The 24,880-nt window shown below is 42.7% G+C and overlaps 1 protein-coding gene and 1 non-coding gene across 3 annotated transcripts in view; both read right to left on the reverse strand.

Annotated features, from left to right (window-relative positions):
• Positions 1–468: 468 nt before the first annotated feature.
• The window catches only part of PTCD3 (pentatricopeptide repeat domain 3), a 32,977-nt gene continuing 8,565 nt past the window's right edge, over positions 469–24,880 (reverse strand). For both annotated transcript variants that reach the window (XM_047743842.1, XM_047743841.1), the window contains exons 5-24: positions 20,530–20,598; positions 20,027–20,131; positions 18,109–18,232; positions 16,167–16,282; positions 14,055–14,122; positions 12,785–12,872; positions 12,332–12,392; positions 11,562–11,647; positions 10,544–10,688; positions 9,605–9,655; positions 7,484–7,573; positions 7,161–7,189; positions 6,202–6,308; positions 5,166–5,244; positions 4,983–5,073; positions 4,053–4,138; positions 3,411–3,559; positions 2,116–2,157; positions 1,378–1,536; positions 469–1,112 (exon numbers count right to left, since the gene is read on the reverse strand). In XM_047743842.1, coding sequence (XP_047599798.1) covers positions 1,040–1,112; positions 1,378–1,536; positions 2,116–2,157; positions 3,411–3,559; positions 4,053–4,138; positions 4,983–5,073; positions 5,166–5,244; positions 6,202–6,308; positions 7,161–7,189; positions 7,484–7,573; positions 9,605–9,655; positions 10,544–10,688; positions 11,562–11,647; positions 12,332–12,392; positions 12,785–12,872; positions 14,055–14,122; positions 16,167–16,282; positions 18,109–18,232; positions 20,027–20,131; positions 20,530–20,598 — 1,818 coding nt within the window. In that variant the 3' untranslated portion in view covers positions 469–1,039. The remainder of the gene's footprint in view (positions 1,113–1,377; positions 1,537–2,115; positions 2,158–3,410; positions 3,560–4,052; positions 4,139–4,982; positions 5,074–5,165; positions 5,245–6,201; positions 6,309–7,160; positions 7,190–7,483; positions 7,574–9,604; positions 9,656–10,543; positions 10,689–11,561; positions 11,648–12,331; positions 12,393–12,784; positions 12,873–14,054; positions 14,123–16,166; positions 16,283–18,108; positions 18,233–20,026; positions 20,132–20,529; positions 20,599–24,880) is intronic.
• LOC125110197 (small nucleolar RNA SNORD94) lies at positions 2,487–2,623 on the reverse strand. The gene has a single exon (XR_007130519.1). It is a non-coding gene; the product is annotated as a small nucleolar RNA SNORD94 (small nucleolar RNA).

Genomic DNA, 24,880 nt, shown 5'->3' on the forward strand with positions numbered 1-24,880 from the left:
GAAACCCTATGAAGGGTAATGCTCTTGTGAACCATGCAGGTTCCTGTTAGCTTCCAACAGGATTTCAGAGTGGCAAGAGAAATGCCAGAAGTAGAAGTTCCTGATTAACAGCCCTCACTTTATTTTTTTATATTTTAATTTTTTTATTTATGTGACAGAGCAAAGGAGCGCACAGGTAGGGGAGTGGCAGGCAGGAGGAGGAGCAGGGTTCCCACTGGGCAGGGAGCCCAATGCAGGGCTCAATACCAGGACCCGAGGATCATGACCAGAGCTGAAGGCACGAGCTAAAGGCAGATGCTTAACCTACTGAGCTACCCAGGTGCCCAGCAGCCCTCACTCTTGAGCACTTTGAGTAGAGTACAACTAAAGGTCCTGGCACGCAAGGAGGGAAGCAAAGGAGATGGAGCACCTCCCCTCCCCGCCAGCCCTGGAACTTGGCTGTGTAAAAGTAATGGGAGTGCATACAAATGCACATTAACTAGGGTTTAATTACAGCCTCCATTTTCCCATATGTGCAGCCTAAACCCTACGCAACTTAGAAATGATTAAACAATAGCAAATTTCTCACCTCTACAATACCCCTGAAATTGGGTTACTAATCTATTATCAGTAGAGATTTGTATTGCACATCTCCTTTAGCCACCTTCTCAAAGACTGAGGAAGTACCACCATCATAGCATCAGCCAACAAAGGCCAAGTCCATGAGAGGGGAGGGCAGACCACACTGGACAGCATGTGAAGTCGGCCGAACAAACATTGTAGTTCCACAGAGCTTATGCTGAAGCTAGGAGCCATGTCCTCATACTGCATGTCCAAAGAAAGGAAAATGGTAGTGCTGCTTCTGTTTAAATGGTCAACCCTGAAAGGGTGGCTTAGGAAGTATCAAATTAGGAATTTAGTCCATGTTGTATTATTGTTCTTCAAAGTTCAAGGCTGAATTCTCTTGTTTTCTTCACAATATGGTTAGACAGAGATGGCAGTTCTCAAGTGTCATTTTAACAGCTATTCCAGGCCAGAGCTCTTCCTGATTTGCCCACTCTTATTTGCCTTCACTGGTGTCGCTGTCACTGTCGCTATCACTGGTCAGTGAGGTTAGGTTTCCCAGGGCTTCCCTGTAAGGAAAATAAACTAGAGGGTTACACTGCATTTTAGGCGTGGGGGAGGGACTCTGCAGCTGCACTGAACTATGATGAAAAGGGAAAAGGTTCCAAGAGCCAAACTACAGGCTTCTGACGTGTATAACAAATGAAATAAATAGCTAACATGTCCTTTTTGCAAAGAAAAAAGTTAAGGAGGCAGAAGACTATAAACACTGGGTAGATGGGCAAATGGCCTGCTCTGCTTCTATCACTTTTATGTTACCCATGCAGGGCTCACTTTTGTTCCTGGCTGATCGCAAAGTCAGCCATCACTCTCTGGGCAAGGTCTTCACAAATAGGCAAACTGAAGGCACCCGCCAGCTTCACTATCTCAATGGCCTGGGCAGGGCTGCTGGATGCTTTTGCACTGTCCATAAACTCATTCAGCAACTTATTTCTGCAAAATAAAGGCAAAATGTCAACATTCCCCACCCAAACCCCTGGACCCCCTCAAAGATTTATATGCAAAGTAAAATCTAACATCCTATAAAGTTGAGTCATGAAATCTTCAACAGTAGCTTTGGAGGTAAATTTTTTTTTTCTTAAAGATTTTAAAAAATTTATTCATCTGAGAGAGAGGCAGCATGAGTGGGGGGAGGGACGGAGGAAGAAGCAGACTTCCCACTGAGGAGAAGCCATTCACAGAGCTTCACCCTAAACCATGACCTGAACCAAACGCAGACACTTAACCTGAGCCACCCAGGTGCTGCCATGAAGACTAAAGGGTCAAAGAGAGAATGAACATTGGTTCAGTATGCCTTCATGAAGGATCTGTTCAGTGTATCACCAGTGTGTTGCAATCAACAAGCACAGATTAAAAACACTGCTGTAGAAGAACTGTCCATTTGCTTCAGCAGAAGGATGCTCAATTACTGAATGAGATATGTAAAGAAATTCCAATCACCCCAAGGTAAGAGCTAAGACCATGCAACTAATTCCAACATGTAGCCAGGGAAGCCTGTTAACTTCAACTTACCCAGGGATCTTATTATGCTTCTTGAAAAGCCCCAACATTTTCCTGTTCAACACGAGATAACGAGAAAGATTACTAACAGCACAGAAGGTGAGCAGATGATCATAGCTGTTCTCCTGCTGTAAGTTCCTGAAGACAGCAGCTGTGAGCTGACTGGCTCCCAACCCTGTTTACATCCAAATCACCTTGGGCGCTTCAACTCCCTCCTCCCAGACTTCACATAGGTGCATTTCCCAGGCAAGTGTGATTCCTTGCCAGTGTTGAGATTTACTGGGGGTTACATCCTCTTCTAGAGAGGGATGCAACAGAGTGTGATCTCTATCCTCTTACTATCCCAGAACGAGAGCAGTGTCCTAGAGATACGCGGTGAAGAGCAGGCTCAGATTGAGGCATCAGTCTCATGTAAGTGCTCACCTGCGTCCTGCCACATGCAAGACAAAGGCGAAACACGTACATTCAGCTCCCATGATTCAGCTGAGGTCCGTACCCCTGCGCCAATCATCACAGCCCGACTCCTAACACGTGTGTGTCAACCCGTTAACAAATTCGAGCATCAAAGGTTGGTCACTCGCAGTGTAGCAGGTCATGTGTGTGATTTCATACTCCTAAGACCAGGTGAGGCAGCAAAGCCTTCATTTACCAGCCTTTTGACATTTTGGGCTGAAAACTCTGTTCAAGTCACTTTCTTATGTTGAGAAGTCCATAAACAAGTACCCCACTTACTGAACAAAATCACCTAATGAGGACTATTCCTACAAAGTATTCTTTTCTTGACTTCTCTGCTTTTGGAAAAAGGAATGCATGTGAAGTGTCCATTCACAAACACTAAGAATTATTATGTGAGGGAAGTGCTGATGAAAACACCTAACTGGTAGGCACACAGTGACACAAACCAAAGATGGTTCTAGTCAAGTTTGTAAATGTCAGTTTCTAGAAGTCCCAAGTGTACACGCTGCATTTTAAGCATTAAGTGTAATACGGGGATAAGCCAAATGCCCAAGACATTTTCAAAAGTAAGATTCTCTCATCATTCTATTAAGTGGACAGACAAGAGACTACTTGCCCATGGATACAGAAAACAAGAAAGCAATAGAGAATTAGCCCATTAAACTGTGTCCTCTCTTAAATACAATGTTTATATACTCTGCTGGTCTTCCAAAAGTTTCCTTTTCAGTCAGTATTTGCAATCCCAGAAAAAACTCATTTTCCTGATTACACGTCATACCGTGACCAGGGAAGATGTTCTCTGAGATCCAGATACAAATACTGCTACTATAAACTTGAGGTTTTGCACTCACCAGGCTTCCTGGGTTCTCCCAGCCCTTAAAAAGAGGACAGCGATATAGTTCAGAGAGTTGGCTGGCCACTCAGGAGCAGTCTGTCTGCCATCCTGGCTCTCGTAAGTGGATTTGATATCTGCAGCACAGTCAGCAAACGCCACCTGAAGCTGAGAGGCTCAGAGTCAGCAGAACTGCCTAGCTGGTCTGAGGAGAGTCTAAGTTGAGGAGATTCCACAGACGTGACATTTTTGAGCTATGCATTTTACCATCTGAACCCATCACAGGTATAGTACACAAAATATTTAAAAAAAAAAAAAAAAAAAAAAAAGCACTCCACCCTGCTCTGGGGTAGATAATTTGCAAGTTGGCCACATCCTTCAAATACGTTATGGGTTTTCTCTTTAGATGGGAATTTTTTTCAAAAAGCTACTACTGTCAAGACAAAGCAACTTGTTTTGGACTAAAATGGGATTCTGCTAATGGCTGGGTGTTCAGACAAAGAATTTAAATCTGGGTTTAGATGGCAAAATTCTCTGTAATGTTTCCCTAAATGAAACCAAGGAAATTACCGTTACAAAGTCCACAGTATTAGAGAACATACTGGCTAGTACCCTTCTAATCACTGTAACATAACCTGACTCTGGATACAACCCTACCTACCTCTGGTGGGTGCTGATCCCTTGCCATAAGCATCAGAATCTCTTCTTTCAGGTCATTGCGAAAAGTGTGACCATATTCTTTACTATCTTGAAACAGAAAAAGAACACAGAGGTGATTACAGTCATGTAAAACCAAAATTCTTCAGCTGACCTTTGTCTACCGTCACAGTTCCTGGGCTGGTCAAAGTCAGGTGCTGACAATATTTATTCTAGGACTCCAGGCAATCAGCAGGATAATTCACGCCAAGAATGGATGAAGGAGCAATGGAAGGCAGTGACCTGTTCCCAGTCAAGGGCGAGACACAGCAGGTGTGCTACTCTGGAGCAGCTACCAGCTCCATGTGGCAAGACATGGTTTTACAGCACTTGGTGATTGTCAACGACCTTTAATGTAACAATCATTAGAGCAATCTTGTGAAACAGGTCAGGGCTAGAGTCTCAGTGTTCAGACATGGAAATGTGCAGCCGACAGAAACTCAAGCTGCGATAGCAATCACCTTGTAGAAGACACGCAGCATCTTCTGCAGCCAGTTTATACACAGAAACCCACAATCATGCCCATTTCTTAGAAGTATTAAGTATCACTGACAGGTTAACAACTGAGTTACAAGAATGCAGCATGATACAGAGGAATCGCAAAGACTCTGCGGGTAGAGATCTGAATTTTGATTTAGGGTATGTCACGTAATGAGCACTGATCTTCCCTTTGTTGTGTCACACAAAAACTTATTTAGGTCACTTTCAATGCATCTTTACTCATGCAACCCCACATGCAAAGTGAGCCAGCACCCATGAAGCAGACTATAATATATTCAATTTAGTGAAAAATGGAAATTTCCATCCCTAACAATGTTGGCACGTTTGTTAATCAAAATGTAGGACAATGAAGTGATGAAGTAAGATGGTGTCGAACACACAAGCTGAAACCAACCTTTCCAAATTTGAGGAATCACTTCTAGCCGGTTGGCCACATCCAATGCTTGGAGAAGATCGATCAGAGTTTGGGAATGGGGAAAGAACACCTGATTAAGAGAAATAGGGATATACGTTTAAGGTATTAGTCAGCAAAGATACCTACCAGCTCATCTACAATGACAGGTTATGATCATCTTACTGAAGGTATCAGGTCCTTGTACCACTTCAAGGTGACATCAATTTGTTCCATTAGACAAAGCAAACTGAAAAACTTGGAACTGTAATGGAGAGAAAAGATAGGTTTAGTCTCAGATCCCTAACAACAGAATAATTAAATTACAGCACAGCTATATGATGTTACACAGAATTTAAAATCAACTTTTAAGTTACAAACAGTGTCAAATTGCATGGGCCAATGCTTGACCCAGAAGGTGCTAACTATGCTGTCTGGACTTCCTAATTAACACCTTCTTACCCACAGCTGGCCGTTCATGACTGCCTCAGTATGTTCTCAGCTCACTGTGAGCAGACCGTGAATATCCATTCATTTTAAAAGCACTCAATGTGAAGCAAGGATATAGACACACAGAAGACAATCATTACATGCCTATTAACAGAATGCCTCCTTAAGTGCTTGTTTTTATCTACCTGAAGTCAAACTAATTTAAGGAGCCTCTTTGGGCTTTAACTCTGTACCTTCCTTTTTAAAAACAAGAGGCTGGGGTGCCTGGGTGGCTCAGTTGGTTAAGTAAGCGTCATCCTTCAGCTTGGGTCATGATCTTAGGGTCCTCAGATTGAGCCCTGCATCAGGCTCCCTGCTCAGCCAGGAGTCTGCTTTTCCCTCTTCCCCTGCCCCTTCTCTAATAAATAACATCTTTAAATAAAATTTAAAAAAAAAAAAAAAAGGCTGAAATTGTTAGGACCCACCCTACTATATATTCAAAAATATAAAATAGGGCCTAGAGGAAAAGATACATAGATTTAAACTGTTACAGAGAAAAACAATCTAAAAGATATAACTATACCAGACATCTCATTCAGACAAATCAGTTTTACCACTGCTTGAACATCTAAGTGCTCAATTAACATGTACTGTAAGTATATGTACTTTAAGTCAGGGGCCTGCTGCCTCCAGGGATGACATAGGAACCTACCAACAGTCTCCCATTTGCAGAACTAATGGTTGCTTAAAGAGGCTCCAATAATGCAAAAGGATACATTTCCAACACACTTACTAATAGAAATTACGCCGATGATCTGGTCCAATGAATTTCCAGTTGTCTCCAGTGTTTAAAAGGCCATGTACTTGATAAGCAAGTTCTAGATCTCTGAGAAATGAGCACTGAAAATTTGCAAGCAGTAAGCATCACTCAGATTTATCAGCCAAACAGTGGCTCATTACATTAAAAAGAGTTACTTGTGGAAATATTCACGCTGATTCAATGTATTACTAGTTGACAGCAAATGAGTTATAAGATTGGGGTGGGGAGGGAGGCAAACCCCAAGTTCTGTGAAATCTAAAACAGAATTTTAATCCAGTGATTGTAGCTTTAGAAATCAATCCTATGAAAACACCTGGTTATGTGCATAAAAGAGAGATGGAGTGCTCATTTCAGCCTCACTATATTTGCAAAAAAAACCCCACGCAGTAACTCCAAAATACAAGAACAGTAGAAGACTCCAGTAAATTGCAGTCCCTCCCTCCTGTGAAATACTATGCAATTGTCAACAAACAAAATACAGTTGAAACGGGCCTGGCTGTGTGTGTCTGAATACCTGGAGGAGAAAACCTGCAAGGGCACACACTAACCTTTTGGAAAGTAACTATCCTTAGGGCATAGGATATGCTAATCCATCCTGAAACCGCCTAAAACTTTTTCTAATTAACATAAAATGAAAAACCTAAATCCCAAAGAACCATTATCAATTTAAAAAATCACCAATAGGTAAATATGAAATACTCTGAAACCTTATCTGAGCAAAGGTGTGAAGAAAGACAACATATACAATAAACAAAGCGTAGGGATGCTATGTGAATTAGTATGAAATCTAAGAGGAAAAAAAGAAAATTTGGACCAAAGACATAAACAAAAGAGAAAGTGAAAAAAACAAGGGGAGCCCATTCACCCAGTTAAAGATAAATTTAAGTGACTAAAAGGAAAAAGAAAAAAGTTAAACAAGAATCAGTACTCACAACTCTCATGGCTGACTGAAAAAACATATCTGAAAATCAAAGTTCACAAAGTCTTGGTTACAATGGATAAAATACATTTTCAAGTGAGCAGCATTAATAAATATCCTAGCAATAAAACTGTTAACGTGTAAGTTAAACCTAAAGGAATAAAAACTCTAGTAGAGGAAGCACACAGCAATGGGCCACACATATTTTGGCCTCTTCAGAATAATCACCCGTAAGACAACTAAGCTAAATCAAACCCTGTCCTATCATAAGGCCTCTAATAACTGGCAATCAAGAGAGCAGGCTCTTTGTCTCACACAAGCAATTTCTGTGCCTACCGTCATCTGGGTCCCTTGGGGAAAATTTCCGTCCTGTTAATTCGTTCATAATATCATAGATTATAAGGGATGATCCTTTTGAACGGTTTTCTGCAGAACAAAAAAGCAATTAGGCTTTATAAGGAGTCCCCCCGTTACATCCCTTTGTACCCACCCCCCCACAGTGTACTGCCCGGCACACAGCCTGCAGAGCGCGTGCCTGCTGAAGGAGCAGGTGCACACACCACAGAGGGCAACTCTCCATACGATCTGGGGCAGTTCTAGCTCTTGGTCTATGTGCTCCCAGCACACCTTCCCTTCCTCCTTAGTCTGTCTGAAGCTTATCTTTCACTGAAGCGCGAGATACAAACAACCTCACCAAATCTGCATACTCAGAAAAACAAATATTTATTTTGGCAGTAATCATTTGTGTTATGTATGATCGGGATGAAAAGAACAAGAAAAAGAGAACTGTAGAATTAATGGAATGAGGCAATCCTCTTAAAATCATGTGAACTGAGTACTAATAGGTATAAAATGCACCTACACAATTTTCCAACACATCACCTTATTCATACAATCTGTTCCCTACCTTATCAGCACACACATGGTAATGTAGTTTTAATGACAGTACAGATGTATTTCTACAATTTCCTCAAGCATGTTTCCATTTGCTGGCATTTCTAATCATTTTATTAGTTACATAACTATTCGCTTTATATGTATCCTTCCTTTCTTTAGGCTTTCTCCTTTGAGTAAATACCTAAAAGTCATTACTGCAGGGAACCAGTTCCCACAAATGTAAGGCAAACGGAGACTCCCACTCTGAGCCTGCCCCCATGTTCCTGAGAGTGTTACTTAGGAAGCAAAACCACAGACTGTTTCACAAGTGAACCAAAGTGGTATGTAATGGTAGAAGAGAAAGGCAACAGGCTTTAGGGTCAGAAACACTAGATTCATTGTAACGTCATCAAGGTTGAGTAAAATTTTAGAAGATATAATTATTGTGGACACTGTTCATCTGTTTCCAAGATAAAATCTGTTACCTCTTCCCCCCACCACCACCCTAAAAGACAGAATCTTCCCCATAGGTGAGGATGTGGATTTTGTAAAATTAGCCCACCAAAACAGAGACAATCAATTTCTTTTCTATGTGTAAAGTCTGAAGGACTGGAACAGTAATTTCTGAAGGGGTTCTTTCTTAGATTGGGGCAAATGGCTAAGAACTGACAGACTAGAGGAGTGCTTACTGCATGCCTTTCAAGCACGAGCCAAGAGTTCATTTCATCATCACAGCCCTGTGGTATTTACTTAGGTAAGGTATCCAGTCCCTTTTGGCAAAGCTGATAAATCACAGGTGAAATTTGAACTCAGATGTGCCTTGCTCCGAAGTCCATTCAACAGAGCACAGCTTCTACAGGAACTGGGGGCCTAAAGCAGGTGACAAACGGAGCCAAAAGGTTCTCCTACAAGACTTCAGAATAAGGTCAAGGTTACTGTGGAGCAGCATTATCCAACAACTTCCTGTACAAATGGAAATGTTCTATTCCTGCATCACTGAATACAGTAGCTAGGAGCCACATGTGGCTACGCAGCACTAAAGCAATGACGAAATTTTAAATGTCGTTTAATTTTAATTAAATAGGCATGTGTGCCTAATGGCTATTTTACTGGAAAGCACAGCTCTGGAGAGTCAAAAGAACTCTAGACTAATGTACCTTCTGACCATTTCTTTGTTTTTAAAAGATTTCATTTATTTATTTGACAGAGAGAGAGCTTGTAAGAATGGTGGGGAGGGGCAGAGGCAGAGAGAGAAGCAGACTCCCTGCTGAGCAGGGAGTCCGATGTGGGGCTCAATCCCATGACCCTGGGATCATGACCTGAGCTGAAGGAAGACGCTTAACCGACTGAGCCACCCAGGTGTCCCACCTTTTGACCATTGGTAATTGTACACCAACACTGTTAGTACATTTAATGGCCCTGTCCTCTCCACTTGGAGTAACTTTCTGCTCAGGCTATAGAATAATGTTAATTTGTGTTCTCTATTAAATCCTGCACAGGGAAAGAAGACTATAACAATCACATAAACATAAGAGAATGGGTCAGCTTTCTACATGAATTAATACATAATGTCATACATACCGTGGTGATAAAACAGCTGAATAAGATAATGGTATGTTGCAGGCGAGGGTTCTAAATTACCAGGTTGACAGAAAAAAAAAAGAAGTCAGTCAAACACAGCTGTCCAAAAATAGTGTTTACTGAGGCACAATGAACTAAAAACACACCAACCTTGGTATTTAAGTAAAAGATGATACATTCCTATTCCTCTGAACAAAGACCTTTCCTAGCTCATTTGAATTAATGTTAAGTGGAAAGAGATCAAAAACAATCACTTTTAGAAAGCCTTGACATGTCATTACTAAATGTTACAGCTAATGCACTTATGCTGTAATTCTCCATTCTAGAATACTAACGCATACTGAAGTGAACGTGTTCCCAAACAATCTTTAATTACTGCAAACTATACAACACAGTGGCACATTTAGGTCCAAACACCTAATTATACCAGCAAATGTCATGGGATTTAAAACTAATTCCTTTTTTTTTTTTTTTAAGATTTTATTTATTTATTTGACAGAGAGAGAGATCACAAGTAGGCAGAGAGGCAGGCAGAGAGGAAGGGAAAGAGGCTCCCTGCTGAGCAGAGAGCCCCATGCGGGGCTCGATCCCAGGACCCTGGGATCATGACCTGAGCCGAAGGCAGAGGCTTTAACCCACTGAGCCACCCAGGCGCCCCTAAAACTAATTCTTAAGTGAACAGTTCTCCCTAAAAGTCCACAGAAAACTAACTGAAGTATTAAAAAAAACATTGTAATTGCCATAAAGTGCATGAAGATAAAGGAGTTCCCACCATTACTCAGTACTTATAATTAACTGTGCCAAATGGTGGACTCAAAATTCTAAATATGTTCTGTACAAAAGCAAGAAGAGTTTACCATCTCTTTTTCACTTATCTGGATCTGAGAACTCTGGCCAGCACTGGCTCAGCCTCCAGGGAGGGACAGGACACATACTCACCTATTCTGATGGCTTTCATTTCACGAAAGGTCTGCAGGGCTGGCACTTTTCCAAATGCATGAAATCTTCGGAGGCATTTCAGAATGGTATTAAATGTCTGTAGGTTTGGTTTCACCTTCTGAGCAGTCATTTGTTTTAGCAGCTCCTAGTTGAGTCAAAAGCAGTAAGTCTTGTTTATGCCTGGATAGGTAGTTTGTCCAATTAACTAATATCACACACTAAAAAAGAATTTGGGGGAAGGGGGGCACCTGGGTGGCTCAGTTGTTAAGGGTCTGCCTTCGGCTCAGGTCATGATCCCAGGGTCCTAGGATCGAGCCCTGCATTGGGCTCCCTGTTTCTCCCTCTCCCACCCGCTTGTGTTCCCTCTCTCACTGTGACTCTCTCTGTCAAATAAGACCTTTAAATATAAGCAAGTAAAGTAATAAAAAAGATTTTGGTTCTCTGGCTAAGTCTAAAGTTAATAAATACATCCCTATCCAAAATTTATCTATTAGCAGGACCAGTGACTTTGCCTTTTAGAGAAGTCACCCCACCTCACTTGATCAAGTTGTACAACTGTCTTCACTCTGCCTAGTAAAGCAAAAGAACAGACTAGAATGGACTGTTTTCCTTTAAAATGAGCAGTATGGTATAAAGACAATGTATGGTGTAGAAACAAAAAACATTTCTAGTCCGAAGTTATTTCAATCCAGTGAGTATAATTTTCCAAACTGACCTGATAAAAACGTTCCCGTAAATACACATTATTTTTGTAATGAAAAAACTGTGAGAAATGAAGGAACTGTGGTCTTTCTGAATTCTAGCCATGGACAATGGGTCAGGTAACTTTTTCTACGCACATGTCAGACACAGCCATTTAAACTACAGTTGCTGGGAGGGTGTAAACGTGCAACCACTGCGCGCCCACCGTGATAGTATCTGCCATGAAAATGCACAGTAAATGCTGTCTCCACCCCCTTTATTTCTAGGAAAAGGCATTTTAGGCCCATCAGAAGACAAAATGAGGGTTCCTCCTTACCAGTATATTATTCCATTTGTCCTCCGGTTTCTCATGCGCACTCAATGCTGTTGCTTCAATCACTGCATTGAAGGTGTACACGTCAGCTGTAAAAACAAAAGTCTAGGTTGAAGTTTAACCCCTAAATGCCTCAGCTGAAGGCAAAGCAGTAATGCACATGTGGCTCCTAGCTCATTCCCATGTGCCCACGACACCAGACAATCACTCCCTGTTCTGGATCTCTCCTCCTGCTTCTACCACATATACCACATGAGAAGATGAAAATTGAGCTCATAATTGAGGCAAGATCCAAATATTCTGCAGATTCGAAAATGTTACAGATTTTTTTCCCCCCAAGGTTTGTCAGAGAAAGCATGCGCACACAAGCAGGGGGGAATGGCAGGCAAGTGGAGAAGCAGGCTCCCCGCTGAGCAAGGAGCCTGATGTGGCTCGATCCCAAGACCCGATGATCATGACCTTAGCATAAGGCAGATGCTTAACCGGCTAAGCCACTCAGGCATTCCAGATGTTACAGATTTTTTTTTTTTTAAGATTTTATTTATTTATTCGACAGAGAGAGATCACAAGTAGGCAGAGAGGCAGGCAGAGAGAGAGAGAGGAGGAAACAGGCTCCCCACCAAGGAGAAAGCCCGATGCGGGGCTCGATCCCAGGACCCTGGGATCATGACCTGAGCCGAAGGCAGAGGCTTTAACCCTCTGAGCCACCCAGGTGCCCCAGATGTTACAGATTCTTAAGGGAAGAAAAGGAAATTCTCCACAAACACACTTACCATGGAGTCTGTTGTTTAGTAATTCAGTGTACAAGTTTAATGCCTGCACAAGAGCTCGGTGCTGGGAGACAGAGCATAAATGTTAAACATCATCAAACATGTTGACTTAAGAAATATTTGCACAGCAACTGTTTTAGAGTTTGGGAATACAACAGTAGAAGAAGCAGACAAGGTCCTGGTTCTCAAGAAGTTCATACTCCATTGCTGTGGAAATTTTGCCTCCCAGGTGACATGCAGTAATTCCTGGAGATATTTCTAGTTGTCACAACTGAGGGCAGGGAGGACACAGCACTGACATGCAGTGGGTAGAGAACAGGGAGCTTCTAAACACTCCACAGAGCAGTGGAGAGCCCCCACCGCAACGCATTATCCAGCCCAACTGTCAACAATTCTGAGGGTGAAAAATCCGGAATTAGTGGACATTAAAGACAGAAGTATAAAAATAAATGTTACCTTCACCATTCCTCGGATCATTGTGCAGTAGGAGTGTGAGTTTTTCTCTGGCATGAGACCAAAGATTCTCTCAGCATTGTTTTTTGGCCTAGACACAGAAGAGTAAATGAACCAGGGGAAATAGGAAAAACCAATAGCTACCACAACCTACTGAGAGTTCAAAATGTTCTAAGCACTTAGCTAAGCACTTCATACACACAATTCCTAGCATCCAGAGAGAGAGAGAGAGAGAGAGAGATGGTTAGCATTCTGAAAAGTGTTTGGAAAAACTGAGGCTTGAACACCTCAAGTGGTCCGCGGCTTTACGGTTAATGACAGACCCAGGACTGAAAATTTTTACAAAAAATACATACAATACTGAACAAAAAGCAAAGTGTACAGAGGGAACACAGTGAAGTTTCCCCACCCTCTCTCAACCATACACAACTCCCCAGAGTCCCCCATGGACAAGCAGTTTTTCCAAAATCTCATAGTCTAGCGTGTATGTGTCACACTCTAGGGCATCTTCTTCCTTCTTCCCTATCAAACACTCAATCACCTAACGTAACCATCTTAAACAGTTCTATCTTTCTTCTGCCTCTTACAAAGAGGTCTTGGAAATCAGAAACAGGATTTGGGCCAGGATGGTATGCCAAAGTCCATGCTCTTAACCACTACACAAAATTATTAAAATCTACTAAGGAAATTTAATGTTTGATTCTATTCAACTTATCACTTTAAAAGACTTCAGATATTAGTGGTAGCTCTCCTTCTCCAGATGTCCACGTGAAGTATTTCTCAGACATTTCTATTTGGTTAACGTCAATTCTCAAATGTTAGTTCAACATTATTCACCTTTTGTCTAGAAATGCTGAATACTTCTGCTTGCTTGCCAGCTGCCTTACTTTAGAGCTATATTCCAGTGCATGTGTATTCTTACACAAACAAAATGAGCCAATCTTTCAGAACGTGAGTTATATATTGCAGAGTAGAAGCACTGATGGAACTACCCAAGTAACCAACAATATGTAAGGTGACATGAAATGAAATGGGGCATGGGGCAGGGGGGCACAAACAGGCGCACGAAGAACTAAGTATTGCTCACTGGAAGTAAAGATCTTAGGGAACGAGCTCTAAATGCATATCATGCCAAGGTCACACTTGTACTGTATGTTGAAAACAAATTCTACTTTAGAAACTTCAGGAGTGCATCTTCTTGAGGGGGTGCTGGGGAACATGCCACGCCCCATTAAAAAAACCACACTACAAGGTTCACTGATGTGTAACATACCTCCATAGGTCTCCAAACTGATGATTGGCCTTCTTTGATTTCTCGTTATTTTCCTCTGCCACCTCCTCCTGAAATGAACCATCAAAAAAAAATAAAACAAAAAATGACAATGCAATGTATTCTCCTACTCAGATACTTAAAACCAGAAAGGCAAAGGAGGGGCACCTGGGTGGCTCAGTGGGTTAAGCCTCTGCCTTCAGCTCAGGTCATGGTCTCAGGGTTCTGGGATTGAGCCCTGCATTGGGCTCTCTGCTCAGTGGGGAGCCTGCTTCCCCCCCTCTCCCTACCTGCCTCTCTGCCTACTTGTGATCTCTGTCAAATAAATAAATAAAATCTTAAAAAAAAAAAAAAAAAGGCAAAGGAAACTTTCTAAAAATAAAATACAGATCCAACAGAAGGTGAAAGAATAAACCCAGTAAATGTTCATTTAAAAAACTGATCATGGGGCGCCTGGGTGGCTCAGTGGGTTGGGCTGCTGCCTTCGGCTCAGGTCATGATCTCAGAGTCCTGGGATCGAGCCCCGCATCGGGCTCTCTGCTCTCTCGGGGAGCCTGCTTCCTCCTCTCTCTCTGCCTGCCTCTCTGCCTGCTTGTGATCTCTCTGTCAAATAAAAAAAAAAATAAATAAAATTAAAAAAAAAAATAAAAAACTGATCATTTTTTCAGCATAAATCAGCTCACTTAGAGACAAAAAGTAAAGCTAGCACTTGAAATGAGAACTGACAGCCTGGAGACAGATGAAGCCGGTACCCTGCACAGCCTCAACGGGAGAGAAGAACTGCAAACCCAAACACAACCTGGCTTGAGCTGGCTCTATCTAGCTTGAGCCCCACAGAAATAACACACTTGCCTATACATTTTTTTTTTTCAAAAACTTTATTTATTTGACAGAGAGAGATCACAAGCAGGCAGAGAGGCAGGCAGAGAGAGAGGAAGACGCAGGCTCCCCGCCGAGCAGAGAGCCCGATGCGGGGCTCGATTCCAGGACCCTGAAATCATGACACAAGCTGAAGGCAGCAGCCTAACCCACTGAGCCACCCAGGCGCCCCTGCCTATACATTTTAAACGTCTTAATTACTCTGTATGTAAATAATCCATAGTCAGTGGAGGAAAATTAGACATAAGTAGAAGGAAAAGAACTTTTCATCTTCTCTCATGCATATAGAAATATTTTATAAAAATGAAATATTATCATCTAGCCTATTGTCTCACTTTTCAATATATGGTGCATCTTTCCACAGCCAAACAGACCTACACTAGTCCTGACAATCACATTACCATAATCCAATCATTTGTCACTGGACATTCAGTTTTCCACATTTTTCTATCTACATGTATGAACATTATGAAAATGATGTATATATATATATTTTTTAAAGATTTTATTTATTTATTTGACAGACAGAGATCACAAGCAGGCAGAGAGGCAGACAGAGAGAGAGGAGGAAGCAGGTTCCCTGCTGAGCAGAGAGCCCGATGTGGGACTCAATCCCAGGACCCTGAGATCATGACCTGAGCCGAAGGCAGCGGCTTAGCCCACTGAGCCACCCAGGCGCCCCATGATGTATATATTCTTTATTCACATGACCCAAACATGTTCTTGGGATCTTTTTCTAGAAGTAAAACTCTTAGATTGAGAAATTAAGATAGCACTCCCTAGCTACAGGCCGGCCCTTGGCACAATACTGCCCTACACCCCAGCACAGTGAGCTCACTCCTCTCTGCCCACGTTATGCATGCATATTTTGGTGGCGGGGGCTGGGGCCACAGAGTCTTTCCCTGCCCCTTACATATGGTCAGTGTAAGTAACAAGAGAGGAGTTTGTCTAAACATTTCTGGTCAAAGCTTTGCCTGCATGTGGTAGGCAACGTCAACATACTTTTCAGGTAAGATCAACATATTTTTAAGGGAACCAGAATTAAAATAATTGTTTAGCTCTTTCTTCCTACACATCACTTTTTATCAAAGCTACTAAACCACATCACATCTCAGAACAATTCTCTATTATCCTAACATAGGGCATAAGAACCATCTTTATTTTGAAATGGTTATTACTGGCAAAATAAATTAAAAAAACGAAAAACAAAAAACAAACGCTGCCAAAACCCATTACCAACTCTTTGGATTTTTCACTTTGCTGAAAATGATAATCAGTTGAGGGCTCCTTGTCACCATAGTAGCACAACAAATCCAAGAGACTATTACTTGTTTCCAAAGATACAGTGGTTCCTGTGGGTAGGAGAAAAAAAAGGAAAGAAACACTGAAACAATAAAGAACTGAAGCTCATTGCATTAAAATTCTTTGCTTTTTCTCCAGGCTGTGGCTCTCTTGGATGCATACTTCAGGTCATCCACCATTCTCAGCATGGATGAGGATGCAGTCCACATGAACCCCAACACCTGAAGGGATGCAGACAGGGACACAATCCCTACTAACTGTGGGGTCTGAGAGGAAGGACTAAAGCACAAGACAACGCCTGACCCTGTGCTCACTTAGTTTACATACTCACGTCCACAGAGAAACGATCTCACGGTTTTAATGATCATTTCCAAATTGAACACTCAGCAAATTACTGCCACTCAGTTCCCCTGGCCCAGTTCCATTTCTACAAATGCAAGCAGAACTATTCTACCTGGATCCAGTCCCTCACTGGAATACTTGCCTAGAGATGTGAGCAGAAATGTCTAGTTATAGTAGTTTTTAAAAAAGCAATACTCAGGAACATTATGTTCCTGTCTTGACACTAGGGAAAAAAAAGGAACAGGAAGTATAAGATACAGTATTTTTTCTAGAGAAAATATACTGATAATAAAAATGCCAACTGGGACATTTAAAAGCTCATAAAAGAGCATGGGAGAATGGAGAGAAGAGAGACTGTGGAGAGGAACTGAACTGGATCTTACCATCTCAGAACTCTGTATCCCTAGAAACTTACTTAATAACCAGCTTCCTTTATAAAATGATTATAAAACACAGCAACTCCTGAAACATTATAGAATTAAATTCAGTATGTGAAATGCCCAGCAAAGTGTTTGGTACTTAGGAGGGGCATGACAGTAAAACTTCCTCTACCCGCCCCCACCCCCATGGCATATTGGCTTATTCTGTTACTCTGAGCTGTGGGGCTGACATGCCGTCTTTAGAGGCGTGTGCGGAGTGTCCGCGTGTGCCTACAGCACATAGTGTTATGAACCTAGAGGAAGACAGGTCTGAGCACTCAGTACCTGAATGCAGACTTACCAATTACCATATGCAACGAGCAGAGGCAAAAGCCTCCCCAAATTATAATGTGCTTCAGCAATTCATCTGTATATTCAATGTCCAGCAGACAATACACCAATATTCTCCAACACAGCTTTCTGGAAAGGTCTCTTGTGCTGAAGAACGTACTAAGTGATTCAGTCCAGTTCCTCTCTCTTCTGTGTTTGATTATTATCCTAAATCACTGAACAGCATTCTGGAGTCCATTAACTTACAATCCCACTGCCTCTGATGTTATTATAGGTACGCTGTTGTCCTGGTAGCTTACAGGCCATGCAATTGAGATCTACTCCGCTAGAGGTTCATCCAGATCAAAGTCAGACAGTCAGAGAATTTTAGAGACGGAAGTTCTGAGAAATTAAGTGATTTTTCCAAGGCCACAGAGCTAATCGGTATCAGAGTTAGAATCAGTACCCCAGTTTATTGCTCTTTCCTTATTAAATATTCCTTGTCTGTTTATGCCTCCAAACATACTTAAAAAGTGCAAGAAATCTGAATACAGTATGTATATGCCTAAGGTTAAAAATGGAAGCTAAGGAACAATGGTTCTCTCATTTCTCTGCCTGCTGTACAATACAGCCCAGAGCACAGTAAACTAAGTTGCAACTCCATCTCACTTACATTTCCAAAAAGACAAAAGCTGAAGCAGAACTTGAAATATTAACTCTTAAAAGCATGACCACAGCATCAAGCAGAGATCCTTCTAACTTTTGCTCACAACCAGCAGGATCACGTAAGCACAGCCCACGTCCGAGCCCACGTTCCTAGGGGTGCTTTAAATGAACTGAGTCACCTGCTTGCAAGAGTTGATCAAACATGTCCACAGATGCTTTCACTTTTTTGAGCTTGATTCTTTCCCTCAAGGCTGCTTCACTTATATCTTCAATCTGAGGTTCAAAGTACTCGGGCATTAAACACTAGGAAAAGAAGATGGCTAATTACCACAAACAGGTAAAGGGGCAGTAACCAAAAGGACTAAACTTTTATCACCAACACACCAAAATAAAACCTTATGGTTCCAATTCATGTTTCACGCATGGGGCACCATGTATACATCTATGCAGGGACTATAACTTAAAAGAATTATATTAAATAAAAAAAAAAATCAAAGAACCCCTCAGGGATTCGAAACAAGATCATTTAGCTATCTCCTAGCTCAGGGAGAATTTAAAAGCACCCAAAAATAAGTATTTATTTCAATCTAAAAAATCCGGTTTCCAACTAAATTCCCCAACTTCAAGTTGAATTTATTTCATCCTCTGACAAAACGATCCTCTCTCCTTTCCTTCCAATCTTGTTTCACAGTGTCAGAGTATAACTGATTTGCAAAGGAGAAACCTGTCAGCCCGGATGCTTCTTATACTCTAAAAACACTAACCATCACCAAAATATGTTGATTTTACCTCACTCACTAGTTTATTTCATTACTTATTGAATGCTGACCATTTTCTGCCATGCACAAAGCAAGGAATTAGAGGCACAGGTAAAAGTCCTTCTCTATTTTCAAGGTTCTCCCCATCTAACAGAGCAAGGAAGGAAGGAACAGCAGTGTGTATGTAAATGAGAGATCTACAAGTTGTGACAGTGCTGTCTGCCAGGGAGGCAGGGACTCACACAAGGCTTCAAGCAGAGGTCAACTCATCAGCACAGAAGAGTAACTACTGGGGCGCCTGGGTGGCTCAGTGGGTTAAGCCGCTGCCTTCGGCTCGGGTCATGGTCTCGGGGTCCTGGGATCGAGTCCCGCATCGGGCTCTCTGCTCAGCAGGAAGCCTGCTTCCCTCTCTCTCTCTCTCTGCCTGCCTCTCCGTCTACTTGTGATCTCTCTCTGTCAAGTAAATAAATAAAATCTTAAAAAAAAAAAAAAAAGAAGAGTAACTACTGGTTAGAAACATCCAGGGGCACGAGTGGACCATCACTGCCACCGTCTCCGCACAGGACTCTGGCACTGTCACCTGCACAATCACACTGACCTCCTACTCTGTCACTGGCAGATGCTCCCTGAGAAGCAGGAGGCTGTGCCTGGATGCGTGCCTTCTGGGAAGCAAGGAGACTGGGACATGGGTCTGAGGCTCTTATTTCCACTAATAAACCCAGGAGGGCAGAGGTGCTTCTATTCCACTGGCCGCGGTAACACTGGCACTGAGCACAATAGCTAACACGCCACACAACACTCACACTCCGTGACGACACAACACAGAGGTAGCTGGAAATACAATTTGGAGTTCAAAGTGAAAGGCCGAAGGGCTGACACACACTGAAGATAAACCAGGACACTGGACTATCAAAGCAGAGAGATCTGGGCCAGGTATACAAGAATGCCAAACGGAATAGAAGGGCTGCTGCCGCAGGAAAACTGCAGACAGGAAAAAGACAATGACTGGGCCTGGAAACCTAAGAAGACCTCCACACTTAAGTAGTGGATAGAAAAGCTACTCAAAAAACCCGAGAAGAACAGTCACAGAGGTAAAGACCTAAGATTCTGGTGTCACAGAAGCCAAACAGGGAAAACAAGATGAGGAGCAAACACAGACAGGTGTTTGGGCGGGGGGGAAAGCTACTACTGAAAGCAAAGATAACTATATACATCAAAAGACTTCACCCAAATACTGAGGCCATTCAAGTGGCTACTGAAATATTAGCCCTAAGACTTGGTTTCATTTACATTTACTTAGTTTAGTAATACCTGAAAAATCACCATTACTTCTCCTTACCGGTATATGAGGTTCAGCTATGTCCTTCTGAAAATATTTGGGATGTGAATTAATAATGTAGTTTGCTGCATTCTCCCCAGACTTCTTTGCCAATAAAAACGAACGCTATATAAAGAAAAGGATTTAGATGTAAACTGACTCAAGAGATCAAAATGACACTCTCAGCAAGTACCATCCACCCCTCCAAGAATGCAGCAATACACAAAAGCCCAATCAGAAGTTAAATTACATGCTGTTGTATATCCCCCTCTGCTACTGAGTGTGACATTTTAGGTCACATCTTATACAGCTGGGGGTATATGAGACCAGTGCACTGAAGCAGAGTGGACTGCTCCAGTGTGAGGAGCCCTAAGTTTTAAATCCCAAATCCTTCCCACAGCCAATCTCCAAACCTCTGAACTGTTAACTTTTCAAAGGTTTTTACATGTAAGTTAAATTCTGTATCCGTGCTTGTATCCAAACAAGATAAAACAATGCTAGAAAAAGTGCACGAAGATACTCACGGATTCCAAAGAGGATGTTGGTATGAGGTAGGGATCATCCTGAAATGCGTAAGGGGCAGCTGTAGTGTCCTGTGAAGACACAGAAGTCTCTTTAGTTAGATTTTCATTAAGACCTTGAGTTTTGATGACCAAAAACACTGTAAAGTAAGTATTAATTAGATATGTTAACACATATAGAAATATGTGTGTGTGTGTGTGTAGTGAGAGAAACACGAACACCTATACAACACTCTTAGCTCTGTAAGACGCATTTGTCATTACACACACAGCAAACAATGACTCAAACCCCCATGACTGCTTCTTCAGATCTGAGGGTGCTTCCAGGAACTAGCGCTGTTTTAAATGAAAGATCCTCGGGCGCCTGGGTGGCTCAGTGGGTTAAGCCGCTGCCTTTGGCTCAGGTCATGATCTCAGGGTCCTGGGATCGAGGCCCGCATCGGGCTCTCTGCTCAGGGAGCCTGCTTCCCTCTCTCTCTCTCTCTCTGCCTGCCTCTCCGTCTACTTGTGATCTCTGTCTGTCAAATAAATAAATAAAATCTTAAAAAATAAATAAATAAAAGATCCTCTGAATTAACCAATATGGGCACCAGTGTCCTGCACACCTTCAAACCTAGCCACTACCCACCAAGAGTCCCTTCCCCAAATAAAGGATACTGCTGTGCCCTCTTGGAAGGAGCTAATAGCAGCAGCTTCTCCTATGCCCTTTTGTCGAACGTTCTACGTACTGCTTTACCCTGTTTTAGGGAGAACTCTGAACAACTCTTCAGTACCATTCACTGAAAACTGCCCCCCCAATTACTTCCTCTATTCCTCTCTTCTCCCTTAGAGCCTCCTTTCCTGGGCCTTCTGGGACCTTTGTTCCATTGGGAAAACTCACCCTACATCCAGAATCTCTTCTAACTGTCCCCTTGATGCCTTGTCTTACTCATACCTAAGTAGGATTAAGAAGTAGGATTTTTGGGGGTGTCTCAGCTTCCTGCTGCCACTTTCAAAACCAATATCCCTTCATACTCATGGGAGGCTCATTTCATGTGGTCATGTCACTCTACTGAACGAGGCAGTCAGTTAATGGTAAACCAGAGGTGGCAGTTCTCCATTAGCTGCCCCGGACTGCTCACTCCCTGATTATACTCAAACTAGTGCCTCGCTCTGGTTCTGACCCTCTGCACCACCCCTGTCAGAAGCCTGTTTGGGGCCTCTAGTTCTGGTGACATGCTGGGCTTCTTTTCACTTACCAGACTTATTCTTCCCATTATCTCCTAACTTCTCTTCCTAGATAAGATTTCCAAGTCCACTACGGTCTGTGTGGAACAACTCCACTCTGGCCCTGTAGCTCAGATGCCTCAGACCAAATCGCTCCCCAAAGTGAACTTCCCCAAAGCCACCACCTGTCCTGTCTTCTCTCAGTGAATGGTACTGACCAATCTGCAGTCCAACCTGTAGATCCTGTCCTACTACTTCTAGTCAACTGAGATATCGTCAGATCTAACCCATGCTAGTTCTTTAACTTCCCCTACTAACTCCACTGTCCCTTATCCCAACTGCCACGGCCGTAGTACAGTGCCATCCTATTCATTATTTACAGAGCACCTATGTGCCAGGCATTATTCTAGCTCCAAGGAGACAATAAAATCACCCTCTACCCAAATAAAGCTTAGTCTAGTAGGGGAGGAACCTCCAGAAAGTAAAAATAAACAATATACAGTAAATTAAAAACAGGTTAACTGCTATGCAGAAAAATGAAGTACAAAAAGGGACAAGAAAGTAGCAGATCTACGACTTAAGGCTGGTGGTCAGGGAAGGCCTCACTGAAGAAGTGACACTGAGGCAGAGTTCAGCAGGTGAGGGAGCAAGTAATGTGAGTATCTGCGGAAACAGTCCAGGCAGAAGGAATAGCAAACACTAGATCCCGAGGCAGAGGTGTGCCTGTTGGGAAACTGAGAATTAGCCAGGAGGCCCAGGAAGCCCAGGAGGCTTGGGGTGTCCAAGAAGATAGCAAGAGACGCTGTCAGAGGTAATGTGGGGGTGGGGAGGATAGCGGGAGGGCCTAAGGAGCCCTCATATGGACCTCAGTTTTTATCCCAATTATGACAAATGAGGCCACAAGAGTTCTGAGGTAGGAGTGATCCAACATTTTACTGGGATCATCAGGGCTGCTCAACTTCGAGCAGTGTGTGGGGAGCTGGGGCAATATAAGAGACCGAGGCTGCTGGGATCAGTCCAGAGTATTGGATGATAATAACTTACACGAGGAAAGCATCTGTGGTGATGATGATATGAGTGCAGAATCTGGTAATGTGCAGAAAGAGTTACCAGGCCTGAGACTGCTGTCCTTAGAAAGGACTGCCTGCAAGGCTGGCCCTTAGCTGGCACCCGGAAACCTGGATTTGGGAAGGGTTCCCACCACCCCCAGTACTGACGAAATGGCTTGTTGTGCCTAAACTGTTTGTACTTCCTTCTCAAAGTCTGGAATTCTGGTATGTGCCAGGCACAGGGTGCCTATGTGGCCAGACACCAGAAAAACCTCTGAGCCCTGAGTCTCTAATGAACTTTCATGGTAGACGTTTCACACATGCTGTTACAACTCAGTTGGAGGAATTAAAAGTGTCCTGTGTGACTCCACTGGGAAAACACTCTCGGAAACTTGCACCTGGTTTCTTCTGGATTTCACCCTGTGTGACTTTTCCCCTGGCTGACTTCGCTTTGTGTCTTTTCTATAATAAATTGTAGCTGTAGGACTACATGCTGAGTCCTGAGTGTTCTCCCAGCCAATCACTGAACCTGGAGAGATGATGGGAGTCTACACACAGGTATCTTAAAGGAAAAAACAAAGGATTTACTAACGTGCAGCATGAAAGAAAGAAGAGTCACAGATAACTCCTAGGGTTTTGATTTGGGCATTTAGAATAATGGAGTTGCTACTGAGAAGACAGCAAAGGTTTGGGTTGGATACGCTAGTTTTAAGATCTTTATGCTACATTAAAGTTGAAAGGTTTCCCATCTCCACATGGCTATCTTATCTAAAATCTGGTTATCATACCACTGCTTAAAATTCTTCAGAGGGGGGGGGGGTGCCTGGGTGGCTCAGTCATTAAGCATCTGGCTTTGGCTCAGGTCATGATCCCAGGGTCCTGGGTCCCTGCTCCACAGGAAGCCTGCTTCTCCTTCTCCCACTCCCACTGTGTTCTCTCTCTGTCAAATAAATAAATCAATAAAAAAAAAAAAAATTCTTCAGAGGACTTGAGTCCCCAGCATAGCATTCGCCATCTTGCCTCTCATGTCTCCACCCTTCAAATCCCTGATTCCTACCATACCAACTACTCATTCTATGCCTTTGGGCCTTCGAGCGGGCTGCTGTTTTTGCGAGGAATGCTCTTTCCCACCACAGTATCCTTGCCGCTCACCTTCCTAGCAGCAATCCAATTATCAGCTCCTCTGGAAGTCCTTTCCCAGCCTCAGTTACGTACCCTCTTCTTAGTGCTCCTTCATGCTCCCTCTCTAGGAACTGTGCAAGGACTGTCTTTATTCTACATCCCACACAGTGCCTGGTAAGCATCAGAAGGGTAGAATATGTGGTTAATGAATGAATAAATGACTATACCTTGGATTTTAAGGGCCCAAACCCAGATAAATCAGACAACTGTACACATAATTCTACAACTTCTTTGACCTGAAGGCCATTCTCATTAAAAAACTGAGATCAGGGGCGCCTGGGTGGCTCAGTGGGTTAAAGCCTCTGCCTTCAACTCAGGTCATGATCCCAGGGTCCTGGGATCGAGCCCCACATTGGGCTCTCTGGGCAGCAGGGAGCCTGCTTCCTCTTCTCTCTCTCTCTGCCTGCCTCTCTGCCTACTTGTGATCTCTGTCAAATAAATAAATAAAATCTTTAAAAAAACAAACAAACAAACAAAAAAAAACAAACTGAGATCAGTCTCAGCAGACCATTACTCTAGTTTACATTTCAGGGGCCTGTTCAGAGATAAGTAAACTGCTGAAAATCTCAATGTCTTGCCAGTGCGGAGATGCAGTATTATAAAAACCTTTTCGGAGAAACTGCTAAGATGTATCAGGGTATGTCTGGCCCATGACTCCTTAATTGTAACATCTATAACAGAAAACAATTCTGGAAATCTGTGACAATGGCCTTAGAGAGGTTTAATATCCACACAGCTATTACAGCAGTTAACGTCTTCATTATTTTAGACATTATCCACATAGCTGAAATTGAAAGTATAGCTTTCGTATGATGAAATATATAATCACTCAGAAAGCTCCATTTCTGGGGCACCTGGCTGGCTCAGTCAGTGCAGCATGTGACTCCTGATCTCAGGGTTGTGAGTTTGAACCTCAC

Source organism: Lutra lutra, chromosome 9 (genome assembly GCF_902655055.1).
Source record: "Lutra lutra chromosome 9, mLutLut1.2, whole genome shotgun sequence".
In the NCBI taxonomy this organism is placed as follows: Eukaryota; Metazoa; Chordata; class Mammalia; order Carnivora; family Mustelidae; genus Lutra; species Lutra lutra.